The sequence below is a fragment of the Montipora capricornis genome, chromosome 7 (assembly GCF_036669925.1).
Source record: "Montipora capricornis isolate CH-2021 chromosome 7, ASM3666992v2, whole genome shotgun sequence".
In the NCBI taxonomy this organism is placed as follows: domain Eukaryota; kingdom Metazoa; phylum Cnidaria; class Anthozoa; order Scleractinia; family Acroporidae; genus Montipora; species Montipora capricornis.
The window spans coordinates 24,348,561-24,363,538 of NC_090889.1; the positions used below are offsets into that span (position 1 = coordinate 24,348,561).

Below are 14,978 nucleotides of genomic sequence, written 5' to 3' on the forward strand. Positions count from 1 at the left end.
GAAATTGTTGAAATTGGTTTGTGCGTGCTTTTTCGTGCTCTGACCATAGTAGGGAGCTTTAGCAACGATTACGGCGACGCTTATTTCCCTTTCGTAAACGGTCGTTGCCATTTCTCAGAACGGTCGTTGCCATTTGAAACGGTCGATGCCATTTTTCAGCTCTGAATTACACTCAGTAGGTCTAAGAACTCAAAAGGTTGCGGTTACTGGGAGTTGTGTCTCGCTGGTCATATGAGTTAGGGTTCTGTTTGGGGTGAGGGCTAAGAACCCGAGTTCGAGTTTTGAAATTTTCGGACTCTCTTTTTCCTCCAGTTTTTCTTTTATAAATTTGTTTTTTTCCTTTTTTTGTCTTAATTTTTGTTAATATTTTTTCTTAGTTTGTTTCTTTTAATTTTCTTTGAAGTGAAGTATGTAGTCGACCGTTATAAATGGCATCGACCGTTTCAAATGGCAACGACCGTTCTGAGAAATGGCAACGACCGTTTCAAATGGCAACGACCGTTTACGAAAGGGAAATTTGCTACGGCAACGAGAACGTCACAAATTTGCATATTTATTACGCAAAAACAATAGCTTTGCTCTCTCTGCACTTGGGTTTTTCCCTTTTGTCCATTTCTTCGCCGTCGTCAGCAAACTGACAGCAACGTGAAATAGCCAAATTTGAGGTTTTGTGAAGAACTTCAGTACTTGTGGATAAATTGTCATTTTCTCCCTTAAATCAAGCGCCGTTCCAACCAGTGTCATTTTTGAGGAACTACCACACCCTTGTCATTAAAAAGGTTAAATACAATAATGTGAATTTATAGTTTGGGATGACGTTCTCGTTGCCCTCGCAGTTGTTGCTTTTACATTTCTTTCCCGTCGCTTTACGTTTTATTAGGGAGCTTTAGCAACCACAACGGCGACGGCAACGAGGACGTTACAAATTTGCATATTCAGTAGACAAAGTCAGTAGCTTTGCACGCCCTGCACGTGCGTTTTTCCTTTTTGTCAATTTCTTTGCCGTCGTCAGCAAAACTACAACGTGAAATAACCAAGTTTGAGGTGTTATGGAGAACGTCAGCCCTTGGACATAAATTTTCATTTTTCTCCCCTAAATTAACCGCCACTCGTCACGGTTTCATTTCTGAAGGATTGCCACACCTTTGTCATATTAAAAAGTTCGGAATAGTCGCGAAATGATCGCAATAACGGGAATTTATGTTTTTACATGACGTTCTCGTTGCCGTTGCCGTCGTCATTGCTAAAGCTCCCTAAAAACTTTTAAGGTTCGAGGACAACGCGAGCATTTAACAACCGCTCAGTTCCTATTTTGAGTAAAAAACCCATCGCATCAATCCAGTTTGGAAATAGTTCGCCCTTCATCATTCTTTTTTAGGCTTCGCATTTTCGACTTTAAAACATGTTTGACTCTTGAAAAGCAGGCTAGGTTACCTGGCTGCAGGCGAGGGTGTCGCAGGTCTTACTGCAGGCATGCGCAGTTTCGACTTCACCACACTTGCCTTTTTCCTTTTCGTCTACACACGTTATTGAGTTCTCCGCATCGTAGCATTCATCTAAGAAACATACGGTTAATTAGATATTATCTTAACTGAAGCGCTTTTTTCACAGGTTTTGCAATCTCAGACCAATCCCGTGTGGCCAACACATCAAGCATGCGCACAACCATTTCACCCGGTTAATTGCCAGCCATGGAGTTGTTAGGTATCAAACAAGGCCGAAACAGCTGTCCATGGCTGCCAATTAACCGGGTGAAATGGTTGTGCGCATGCTTGATGTGCTTGCCACACCGCGTCAGTGTTATGGTACCTTGTGTTTAATATTTGATCACCATTATTCCGCCTGGTGTTGGCGCGCAGACTATGAGAAGAGAGAAGTCTCGAACGGGTTGGAGAAACACAAGGAAACATGACCAATGTGAACTTAAGACTTAAGAACAAAGGCAAATATAAAGGAAAGTAAAACTTTTTTAGGGATCGTGCATGAAAGGGGTGGAACAAGTTCCTTCTTAATACCTGGAAAACGGGAACGAACACAACAGAGTTTTGAACAAGGCAGAACCACCCTCTGGGAGGTCATATAGAACATATGTAATAATATTTTCACTGCTAATCTTCTTTCATTAGTGTTTTCGTTAATTCGTTTTTGTTTCATTGCCTTGCTTGTTTGTTTCTTTTTTTGTTTATTTATACATTAATATGTTTAAAAATGTCTGTTTGTGGGTTCAGCATGAAGTCTTGGAGAATGGTGAACTATTCCACACTTGATTAAGAAAATAACACAAACAGCGGTGATAAACATTGTATTCCAACGCATTTTTATAAAACTTGACGTTTCGTATGCTAGTCAACACACATTTTCAAAAGTGACCGTTACAATTTAAAACTATATATATATCGTAAACAATAGGGGTCTGGAACCTAGACTGAGAAAAATGATCTGCAGCAGTACGTGTCTAGACATAATGAAAAGTAATGAAAAGTAATAGCTAGCTTATTCTCTTAATCAAGCTACGATGGCCTAAGAACAAGAGTTTATACGATACTATTCTACACTTACGGGTGATACTTCATGTACGGTATAGTTAAACAAGGGTAATTTGCAAGAGATTCTTCCTATGACTCAAACAGGCCCCTCAGGACAGTCAAAAATGTGTCTTTTTAAAGTTGCTCGTTTCCGCGAAATTAGTCGCCAGGAAAGACTGCTGAAAATTAGGAATAAAATATGATGGAGTCACGCTTGGCGTAGCCTCTCCTGATTGGTTGATTTTGCGTCACTTTGTTTCATTTCAGGCGCAAAGTGTATTTATAATTGATAACTAGAGGTGTACCTTTACAAAATTCACCTTTGAGCTAACAGATAGCATGCTTCTAACCCATCTTAGACTCATGGATATCAGAGTTTCTTCCACGTCATGTCATTCAAGTTTTAAAAGAAACAAAATTTCAGATTTTAACGGATCCGTTCAAATCTCCATTGAAAAAAAAACTTAGGGTGGCGGGGGTGAAAGCGATAGCCGACATTGTAAACTATTCGATTTCTTTTGCCTTTAAAACGATACTCAAAACGATACCCAAAACGATACTCGAACGATACTTATCGATAAGTCATCGAGAACTTGTCGTATACATATATGGACATACCACATCGACCACAAGTCTTTCGACATTTTGAACTCCATGGATGATCATAACATTGGCCTTCTTCCAGAGCTTCCCTGCATAAAATCTGGTCCTGCATATCCTGACATTCTACAGTAAAAGAAGCAAAATGTTAAAGAGCTGGTTTTCACTCACGTGATCAACAGCCATGTTTTTCAACGAAAACAAAAAGAAGCGTTTGCATAATAATAGAGTTAAATTCCCGGAGGATTTGGTCGGGCACCCACATGGCCGCCTTTTCTTTGTTTAGGGGCACCAACATGGCGGTCGTGACGTCATGTGAAAACCGAGAATAGAGATGGCCATCGCGTAATTAAAGCTTTCAGTAGTTTCCTCTTTTTTGAAACAGCGGTGATAATAGCACTTGCTAATATCATACCGGTAACCTCTGAGCTAACCAATCACAATGCGCTAAAAGTAATATTTGATTGTGACAAGAGAAAATGAGGGGACAGAGAGGGAGGCTCAGGGCGTTGGCCGGGATATGTTATGTCCACGAGAGTTATTTTTAGACGAGCGGAAGTCTTTGTTCTAGCGGAAGTCTGTCTTCCGAGACGTCCGCATGCAGTATTGCCTCGCTCTCAGGCTCTTAGTGAAAAGAGAAAATGACGGCGCACGTGAAAGGCTGATGAATATTTATTTTCTTTCAAACATCGGACCGAGGTTGGCCTGCATGCGGACGTCTCGGAAGACTTTCGAAAAAGATAGCGAAAGAAGAACACGCGTTGCTCATATAACGATGGCAATATGTACAGTAAATTCTCTACTTTTCGCCCAAAATTTGACAAGTGTCCCGCAATCTTTTGAGCCGGATTGAAGTTGCTGAAGTTGTGAGTACGCTGTTTTAAACTGCTTATCTTTTTTTATGTCGATGATTTTATCGCCTGATTGTACGATTGTGTAAGGTGCATGTCTTAGGACAAGAGACGGATTCTCTGAAAGTTCTAAAAAAAAGGAAGAAGAAAACTGAGTGAGATATCGATATAAATAGACCTTTTCACGGTTTCTGACGCCATATTGGTTGGGGGGCAAACACGACTTAAATTACAGTAAATGTATGGGAATTTTGCCGACTTCGAACCATTATAATCTTTTAAGGTTTAACTATTGTGGTTAGCGAGAATATATCTCAAAAAGCGTTTTCATTGAGATTATTATCGCGGAATACGACGATCAGAATCAAGCTATAGCGACCGTAAACGAAATTTGTAAATTTCATATAAACCCTTATAAACAAAATTATGCAAATTCCCGCGAAATTTGAAGCAAAATGAGCAGATTTCTAATATCCAGTTTTCAGACGTTTTGCCTTGTGCAATGATCTAACTTTCCGTTGAGTGAATGATATTAATAAAATGACTAAAAATGTTTTAAAATTTTTGAAATCTGCCGCTTTTTAGTGGAGTTATCGAGGTTTGAATTCGGCCAAAATCCTATACATTCATTTCACTGTAACTTAAGCCGCGTTTGCTCTCCAACCAAGATGGCGTCAGTAACCGTGAACAGGTCTATTGACCGGAGCTGGCAAGAGATTCGCTTAAGGAGGCTAGAAATAGTTTCTCCTTTTTTCAAACAAATCAACATATTCTGTCCTTAGATACAGTTAGGGTAATCATATCAAGACGAAATTTGGCAAGGGTATTAAGTACCCATCGTAGCTTTCTCACATTATATTTTTCTCCAAAATAACGTTACCATGGCAACGATATTAGGCATTTCTTTGAGCCTTAAAATCAGCATCTTTTGTCTTTTTTGAAGAAACGGGACGGGGAAATCTTCCCATTCAGCTTTACCAGATAATGTTAGAAATAATCTCTAAAATATTTAAAATTCAACAAAATCTGTAGGCCAGTTTTTCGGAAAAATCAATTTTGTCGAAATGTGTCTCTAATTTTTTTTTTCACCTACAGAACTTTTTTAAATTTGAAAGACAGACGTTTATTAATCTAAGCTAACATGAAAAAAATGAAACAAATTCACCTTCCGGAAGCAAGGATATAAACGAGTAAAGTTGCAAAATCAGGAAAAATGAGGGGGTTACAAGATCAGCATTTACGCATGTGTCACCCGCCCATTCGAGTCCGCGCGCGGGTAGAGCTACATGCCAACATAAACGTTTATATTCCATAAATATAGGAATTAGGAGAAAGGTGGGCGAAATCAGCGGTATTTGTTTATTTCTGGTGACCCATTTGAATCATGAGCTGACGCGAGCAACTAACGAATTGCGTGTGTGTCTCACGCGCGCGTGCTCAGCAGAAAACCCTTTTGAGCCTCCTTAAGGAGGCTCGGAAGGGTTTTCAGCCGAGCGCGCGCGCGTACGCCACACACGCAAAGCTCACGATTCAAAGTGGGTCACCAGAAAGAAACAAATACGGCTAGTTTCGCTCACCTTTCTTCTAATTCCAATACATATGGAATATAAATAGATATGTCCTATTCACGAAAACAGCGAAAATTATACACAAACGGTTTCATGGTCACTTAAATCCGTTTGTGTTGGCCTGTAGCCTCACTCGCGTGTGCACTCGAATGAGCTCGGTGACGCATGCATAAATGCCGATCTTGTAACCCCCTCATTTTTCCTGATTTTGCAACTTTACTCGCTTATATTTCTGCTTCCGGAGGTGAATTTTTTTCATTTTTTGCCTGTTAGCTTAGATTTAAAACGTTTGTCTTTCAAATTTAAAAATAATTCTGACCTACAGATTTTGTTGAAATTTAAATATTTTAGAGATTATCTCTAATATTATCTGGTAACGCTGAATGGGAAGATATCACCGTCCCGTTGTTTTTCAAAAAATATATATGTTGATTTTAAGGCTCAAGGAAATGCCTTATATCGTTGCCATGGTAACGTTTTTTTGGAGGAAAATGTGACGTGAGAAATTTATGATGGGTACTTAATACCCTGGCCAAATTTTGTCTTGATATGATTACCCTAACTACATCTAAAAATATGTTGGTTTGTTTGTTCGAAACTATTTCGAGCCTCCTTAAAAGACGATTTTCATAACAGCAGCAATCATCACAGAGATATACGGATTCGGTGTTCTTCATAGTTGCTTCTCGTCTTTCACTCTTGATTAATCTTTTTTCCAATTGTCACGCGGACTCGTAATTCATAGAGATTTTTCGAAATACACTTGCTATCTTCAGGCGTCCGACGGAGATACATGCGCACAAGATTCGCAAGGGGGAATAAATCACTCGTATATCAAAGAGGATCTGACAAAAGCAATAGTTCAACTGCTGTCTTTTAGTTTCATGGACTGGGTGAAATAGATCCCGAAGATTGGAGATAACTCGTGGAATCCAAATATTATTAACTTTAGTGACTTGTAGCTAGTTTCCGGAATTCGAAACTGACGTTGACGTTATGAGTCAGCCCTTTAGACTGCTTATTACGCGATAAGTTGTATTAAATTATTTTAATTAAGGACTTTTTACGAGTAGTAATTGCTGAGTTTGTTTTCTGTGAAATGTATTCGTTTGCGACCTTAATTAAAACTTATCGCGTAAAAGCTATTGACAGCATTTTTTAAGACCGGAAGAAGACACCCAAATTATTGTTTAAAAGGAAAGCTTGGTGAAGAATATTCATTGTATGGCCAAAACATTAATTTTGATTGTTTCACGTTGTAGAGAACGACAAGTGAAAGTAAAGTCGATGTACCGATCGGTTTCTGGCGTCGCTTTGCCGTCCTTTTTTTTTTTTTTCGTGTTTAAACGCGTTGTGTCACCTTAAAGGAGATATAATGTTTTGACAGCCGCAAGGGTGAATACTATAATTGCTAAGTACACACTACGATTTGTCTGAAAAAAAATTATCATTTCTAGCTGCGTGATCATCTTCAAAACGGTTTCAAATTCTCTCTTTGCATAGCTTCAAGCAGTCAGATTACACAAAAACATTTTAAAAGCTCGAACACAAATACTTCTTTTGCCAAGAGAGTACGGATTGCAACAGAATCCTACATTCACAATTCACGTCCAAGCTTACATTTTCAGGCTTTTTGCAAATACTTATGTTACCTTATTATATACTGGGATGGTTAACATCTGGGATAGTTACCTCGTACCAAAGAAATATAAAACAAAAGCACTCCAGTTCTGTTCGACGGTTGTGAAATTTAGTCCTTTCCTTTCCTCTTGCAAGTTGTTTTTCGCTTCCTTATAAACTTGAAACCACCATAGCCAATTGTAGAATAACATCAGTTTACGAAGCTTGGAAAGTTATTATACATTTCAAATTGGTCATCCCTTAGTGCCGATACTCATAACTCGAACTTGAATTTTTAACTTATATACACATAGTCCCGGTTATCGACCTTTCATACACCTTCCTTTTTCTCTGTTGCTAAGATTGAATGGAAACAGAAATATGGATGGTATTTGCCGAAAATCAGTTCTCTAAACTTAAACATTAACTTGCCCGCCTATGGTTAAAATCTCAGGGATGGTTCACCTTGTTGTACCAATGAAATTTAACTTAAAAAACCCTCACCAATGTCGCTCTGAACTCCAATCACCGTCTGCATTAGAAGAAAGCTTGCGATTAATACAAGTAAACTTTCCATTTGATCGCTCAAAGTTACAAGGCGTTTTTTGTTGTGCAATGTGAAGAGAACCTTTCTCGCTCGAGCTAACTAAAGTGAATAATTTTCCTACCCAATGAGCACAGTTTAATTTAACTTCATATCTTATAACTCTTCTAATAGCCTTTTGACTTTGTATGTATTTCATTTATCACTGGAGAAAACCTGTCAAATATGTCATTTGAATAGACATTTGCCAAAAGATGTTGTTTAAAAGCAAACAGATACGATATTGGTGAAGATTATTACTGCGGTAACAAGAGAGGTTAAAAGATATCAATTAAACATTATTTTAAAAAAAACCAGCCTCTCAATTTACGAAAATCACAGTTTTAGCAAGCTAGCAATGTTAAGGAGGCTCGAAAGGGTTTTCGTTGCTTTAGTGTTTGTGAAACAATGAAAGATACCAAAGAGCGATATATATATAGTGTAGGCAAACTATAAATATCTTCGCAACTCTATTGGCCTTTCCGAAATTCAGCAGGGAACTGGGGCGAGTTTCAATTTTCAACTAATCGATAAACTGACACTATCACATGAAAGATCATGTTGAGATTAGTCATTTGGCCAGGTATGGTGCTTTTAGGGTGAACAGAGACCAAGTTATGGACCTTGAAACATGATTCAAAATCCATACAAACGTCTATAATTTTGACAAAGCGTCCCTCAAAACCATATAAACTCTAACTTTTTTTCATCAGTTTAGTGACAACTGTAAAATCCCGTCATGTACCTACAATTTAAAAGAAGCTGCGGTGAAAATCGCTATGTTCGCCCATTTTAAAGAGTATCACGGAAATCATAAAAAAAATTAGAGTTTATATGGTTTTGAGGGACGCTTTGTCAAAATTTAAATTAGAGACGTTTGTATGGATTTTGAACCATGTTTCAAGGTCCATAACTTAGTCTCTGTTCTCCCTAAAAGCACCATAATTGGCCAAATGACCAATCTCAACATGATCTTTTATGTGATAAGGTCAGTTTATCGATTGAAACTCGCCCCAGTTCCCTGCTGAATTTCGGAAAGGCCAATTGTTGGGTAATACTTTAAGGGCACTTATGACGTCATATAGGCTACCATGGCAACACACCAGGTTCACAAAAAGGCCCTCTAATTTCCAGCTTTTGAAAATTATCTGAAAAACTAAGTCGGTGGACTACCGTTTTTGTTTCTTTGCTCGAAATCTCCCTGGATTCTTTAACTTTTAGAGAGTATGACAAAACGTTATCTAGTTGAATTTAAGATACAAATAAAATTAAGTTGCACCGTCACATCATTGTAAGAAAAAAAAGACAGCAAATTTCTTCGTACGCTAATGACGGATCAGTCTCGAGGACTTCGCGAGAGCTGCACACAATCACGATGGCGTTTTCACTTCCGGCGTTTTCACTTCCGGCGTTTTAACAGCCAATCAGATCACGAGTTTGGTTGGGCAAAATTTCACGGACCGTACGGGATTTTAAGACAATTTTCGCTAGGCCCAATTTTAGCGAGCGACGACATAAGAGAACATATGGGCGAAGCTAAAAATGGGCTTGATCGCAGATTAGCGAATCTGTGCAGCTTCTTTACAAATTATGTTATTTTTCTTGACATGTCAATTCAGGTATTGAATGGAAAAATCATGAAAATAAATTTTGAAAGAAAAAAGCAGATAAAAGCATGTAAGATATTTAGGCCATAAACAGTCTGCAGCACTTAGCTTCGTCATACAAGAAGTTCTCTTTAAAACACCTGCGGTTTTGGGTCAATGTGGGCTCAAGTATGGGCATCACGTGACAGCCGTCAACGGATACTGTTCGAGGAGCGAAACAGGCAGGTAAAATCTGGTACGTTTACCATTTTATATACCATTTTTCGGGCAATATTCGTCTACAGAAGCCCACAACCTGGCATCATTAAGCTGAAAAGTGGGTCAAGGCAAGCCTTCGAAAGAAAACAGAGGTGAGAGGTGGTTTCATGCAGACTGGGACGCCAAAAATGCTCTGTTGTAAACATGGCGGTTCACGAGTGAAGTTGTCTCTCTGGCCTTTCTGTGGACGAAGTCCAGCACCTACCGATACAATTTGGGCAAGTTTTGAAAGCTAAAAACCTCAATCAGTGCTCTATTTTGCTGGTAGGACTGGGTGACCCGACACTTATAAAAAATCAATGAAATGAGAATCGTGGGGCTTCCCTTGTCATGGAATGGCAGAATTACCCAGAATTCTTTTTGGTCATGAAGGAGGCAACTTGAGAAGCACGAGACTGGCCCTCATCAAATGGCTAAACCGCGGCCGCAGCGAAAAGTAGTGAGAACAAGATCTCTAGCCAGATACTAAGGAGTAACCCTGGTGTGTGCTGTTAACGTAGACTTTTGATTTCTGAAGAAGTTTTTACTCTAGAAAACTTGCAACAAAGTAGTGCTTTTTTTCGCTGTTATCCTTGTAGCAAAAAAACTGGCCTTTCGTAATTTCTGGTCAAGCAGAGGGTAGAATGTAAATAAGAGAATACTGAGATTTATATTTGCAAATTACCTGTCCTCTTACCACTTAATAAGCCAAACTCTACATCTCTATGCAATAAGCGCATTGAAAATCTTCGTATACATGATCTTCGTGGAAATTACATTTTGTCCCTCAATAAACCTAAAACAAGCAGTTATGGTCTTGGTTCTTTTTCTAACGTATCAGCTAAGCTGCGAAATGCGCTACCTGATTTTATCCGTACCATTGAGTTAACTGGTTTTAAAAGAGAATCGAGGGTCGCATTTTGTACAGCGGCTTTTCTTGTTAATTAATACAGTTATCTTTAAATATTGTGTGTTTAGTTATGTACCTGTATATGCTATGTATTTTAGCTGTAAATGTAATGTCTCCAAGATATTAGTTCTTGTAGTTATTCTGAAACATGCACGCATGTTTGCGTGTTACCTTTAGCAGGGCGCATGCGTACACTTTGTAGTCTGCGAATTCAGTGCTTTCCATATGAAAGAGAAATGACTTTTGCCTTGAATATATAAGCCATCGAATTCTTACGTTAAACTGACAAGGGCGGTTTGGAGCTGTGAGTAGGCGTGGGATTTGTCACATATGGTTTAGGGGCCGACATATCTCTCCCTCAATGCCGTACCGGGAGGCAAGGTCGGTAGCAGAAAGCAGCGAAGGGCCAACTGCGTCCAAAAGCGATCGCACGGGCCGAAATCCCGGGATGACTCGTTTGGTACGACGCTCCAGCGCCGGTGTCTGGAGGTACTGCGTTTTTCTCTCTTGCTCAAACATTCCGTCCGCGCATGCGCAAATATTCTGGCTTTCCGATACGTAGCCTACCAAAAACAATTGAGATGCTGGCTGGTTTTTACAAGGAATTGACATTTCAGTTGAACAGATTCTACAGGCATAAACTCCTAAGGTAAGAAGCGCGCGTGTCTGGTCTTCTCAAGACAGAGGTGAGAGGTGGTTTCATGCAGACTGGGACGCCAAAAATGCTCTGTTGTAAACATGGCGGTTCACGAGTGAAGTTGTCTCTCTGGCCTTTCTGTGGACGAAGTCCAGCACCTACCGATACAATTTGGGCAAGTTTTGAAAGCTAAAAACCTCAATCAGTGCTCTATTTTGCTGGTAGGACTGGGTGACCCGACACTTATAAAAAATCAATGAAATGAGAATCGTGGGGCTTCCCTTGTCATGGAATGGCAGAATTACCCAGAATTCTTTTTGGTCATGAAGGAGGCAACTTGAGAAGCACGAGACTGGCCCTCATCAAATGGCTAAACCGCGGCCGCAGCGAAAAGTAGTGAGAACAAGATCTCTAGCCAGATACTAAGGAGTAACCCTGGTGTGTGCTGTTAACGTAGACTTTTGATTTCTGAAGAAGTTTTTACTCTAGAAAACTTGCAACAAAGTAGTGCTTTTTTTCGCTGTTATCCTTGTAGCAAAAAAACTGGCCTTTCGTAATTTCTGGTCAAGCAGAGGGTAGAATGTAAATAAGAGAATACTGAGATTTATATTTGCAAATTACCTGTCCTCTTACCACTTAATAAGCCAAACTCTACATCTCTATGCAATAAGCGCATTGAAAATCTTCGTATACATGATCTTCGTGGAAATTACATTTTGTCCCTCAATAAACCTAAAACAAGCAGTTATGGTCTTGGTTCTTTTTCTAACGTATCAGCTAAGCTGCGAAATGCGCTACCTGATTTTATCCGTACCATTGAGTTAACTGGTTTTAAAAGAGAATCGAGGGTCGCATTTTGTACAGCGGCTTTTCTTGTTAATTAATACAGTTATCTTTAAATATTGTGTGTTTAGTTATGTACCTGTATATGCTATGTATTTTAGCTGTAAATGTAATGTCTCCAAGATATTAGTTCTTGTAGTTATTCTGAAACATGCACGCATGTTTGCGTGTTACCTTTAGCAGGGCGCATGCGTACACTTTGTAGTCTGCGAATTCAGTGCTTTCCATATGAAAGAGAAATGACTTTTGCCTTGAATATATAAGCCATCGAATTCTTACGTTAAACTGACAAGGGCGGTTTGGAGCTGTGAGTAGGCGTGGGATTTGTCACATATGGTTTAGGGGCCGACATATCTCTCCCTCAATGCCGTACCGGGAGGCAAGGTCGGTAGCAGAAAGCAGCGAAGGGCCAACTGCGTCCAAAAGCGATCGCACGGGCCGAAATCCCGGGATGACTCGTTTGGTACGACGCTCCAGCGCCGGTGTCTGGAGGTACTGCGTTTTTCTCTCTTGCTCAAACATTCCGTCCGCGCATGCGCAAATATTCTGGCTTTCCGATACGTAGCCTACCAAAAACAATTGAGATGCTGGCTGGTTTTTACAAGGAATTGACATTTCAGTTGAACAGATTCTACAGGCATAAACTCCTAAGGTAAGAAGCGCGCGTGTCTGGTCTTCTCAAGACAGAGGTGAGAGGTGGTTTCATGCAGACTGGGACGCCAAAAATGCTCTGTTGTAAACATGGCGGTTCACGAGTGAAGTTGTCTCTCTGGCCTTTCTGTGGACGAAGTCCAGCACCTACCGATACAATTTGGGCAAGTTTTGAAAGCTAAAAACCTCAATCAGTGCTCTATTTTGCTGGTAGGACTGGGTGACCCGACACTTATAAAAAATCAATGAAATGAGAATCGTGGGGCTTCCCTTGTCATGGAATGGCAGAATTACCCAGAATTCTTTTTGGTCATGAAGGAGGCAACTTGAGAAGCACGAGACTGGCCCTCATCAAATGGCTAAACCGCGGCCGCAGCGAAAAGTAGTGAGAACAAGATCTCTAGCCAGATACTAAGGAGTAACCCTGGTGTGTGCTGTTAACGTAGACTTTTGATTTCTGAAGAAGTTTTTACTCTAGAAAACTTGCAACAAAGTAGTGCTTTTTTTCGCTGTTATCCTTGTAGCAAAAAAACTGGCCTTTCGTAATTTCTGGTCAAGCAGAGGGTAGAATGTAAATAAGAGAATACTGAGATTTATATTTGCAAATTACCTGTCCTCTTACCACTTAATAAGCCAAACTCTACATCTCTATGCAATAAGCGCATTGAAAATCTTCGTATACATGATCTTCGTGGAAATTACATTTTGTCCCTCAATAAACCTAAAACAAGCAGTTATGGTCTTGGTTCTTTTTCTAACGTATCAGCTAAGCTGCGAAATGCGCTACCTGATTTTATCCGTACCATTGAGTTAACTGGTTTTAAAAGAGAATCGAGGGTCGCATTTTGTACAGCGGCTTTTCTTGTTAATTAATACAGTTATCTTTAAATATTGTGTGTTTAGTTATGTACCTGTATATGCTATGTATTTTAGCTGTAAATGTAATGTCTCCAAGATATTAGTTCTTGTAGTTATTCTGAAACATGCACGCATGTTTGCGTGTTACCTTTAGCAGGGCGCATGCGTACACTTTGTAGTCTGCGAATTCAGTGCTTTCCATATGAAAGAGAAATGACTTTTGCCTTGAATATATAAGCCATCGAATTCTTACGTTAAACTGACAAGGGCGGTTTGGAGCTGTGAGTAGGCGTGGGATTTGTCACATATGGTTTAGGGGCCGACATATCTCTCCCTCAATGCCGTACCGGGAGGCAAGGTCGGTAGCAGAAAGCAGCGAAGGGCCAACTGCGTCCAAAAGCGATCGCACGGGCCGAAATCCCGGGATGACTCGTTTGGTACGACGCTCCAGCGCCGGTGTCTGGAGGTACTGCGTTTTTCTCTCTTGCTCAAACATTCCGTCCGCGCATGCGCAAATATTCTGGCTTTCCGATACGTAGCCTACCAAAAACAATTGAGATGCTGGCTGGTTTTTACAAGGAATTGACATTTCAGTTGAACAGATTCTACAGGCATAAACTCCTAAGGTAAGAAGCGCGCGTGTCTGGTCTTCTCAAGACAGAGGTGAGAGGTGGTTTCATGCAGACTGGGACGCCAAAAATGCTCTGTTGTAAACATGGCGGTTCACGAGTGAAGTTGTCTCTCTGGCCTTTCTGTGGACGAAGTCCAGCACCTACCGATACAATTTGGGCAAGTTTTGAAAGCTAAAAACCTCAATCAGTGCTCTATTTTGCTGGTAGGACTGGGTGACCCGACACTTATAAAAAATCAATGAAATGAGAATCGTGGGGCTTCCCTTGTCATGGAATGGCAGAATTACCCAGAATTCTTTTTGGTCATGAAGGAGGCAACTTGAGAAGCACGAGACTGGCCCTCATCAAATGGCTAAACCGCGGCCGCAGCGAAAAGTAGTGAGAACAAGATCTCTAGCCAGATACTAAGGAGTAACCCTGGTGTGTGCTGTTAACGTAGACTTTTGATTTCTGAAGAAGTTTTTACTCTAGAAAACTTGCAACAAAGTAGTGCTTTTTTTCGCTGTTATCCTTGTAGCAAAAAAACTGGCCTTTCGTAATTTCTGGTCAAGCAGAGGGTAGAATGTAAATAAGAGAATACTGAGATTTATATTTGCAAATTACCTGTCCTCTTACCACTTAATAAGCCAAACTCTACATCTCTATGCAATAAGCGCATTGAAAATCTTCGTATACATGATCTTCGTGGAAATTACATTTTGTCCCTCAATAAACCTAAAACAAGCAGTTATGGTCTTGGTTCTTTTTCTAACGTATCAGCTAAGCTGCGAAATGCGCTACCTGATTTTATCCGTACCATTGAGTTAACTGGTTTTAAAAGAGAATCGAGGGTCGCATTTTGTACAGCGGCTTTTCT

General features: G+C 40.0%; 1 protein-coding gene across 1 annotated transcript in view; it reads right to left on the bottom strand.

The window, feature by feature from the left end:
* Positions 1-7,840, bottom strand: part of LOC138056531 (uncharacterized) — an 8,603-nt gene extending 763 nt beyond the window's left edge. Inside the window, exons 1-3 of the mRNA XM_068902348.1 lie at positions 7,669-7,840; positions 3,144-3,251; positions 1,435-1,556 (exon numbers count right to left, since the gene is read on the bottom strand). Of these exons, the coding sequence (XP_068758449.1) occupies positions 1,435-1,556; positions 3,144-3,251; positions 7,669-7,741 (303 nt within the window). The 5' untranslated portion in view covers positions 7,742-7,840. The remainder of the gene's footprint in view (positions 1-1,434; positions 1,557-3,143; positions 3,252-7,668) is intronic.
* Positions 7,841-14,978: the final 7,138 nt, after the last annotated feature.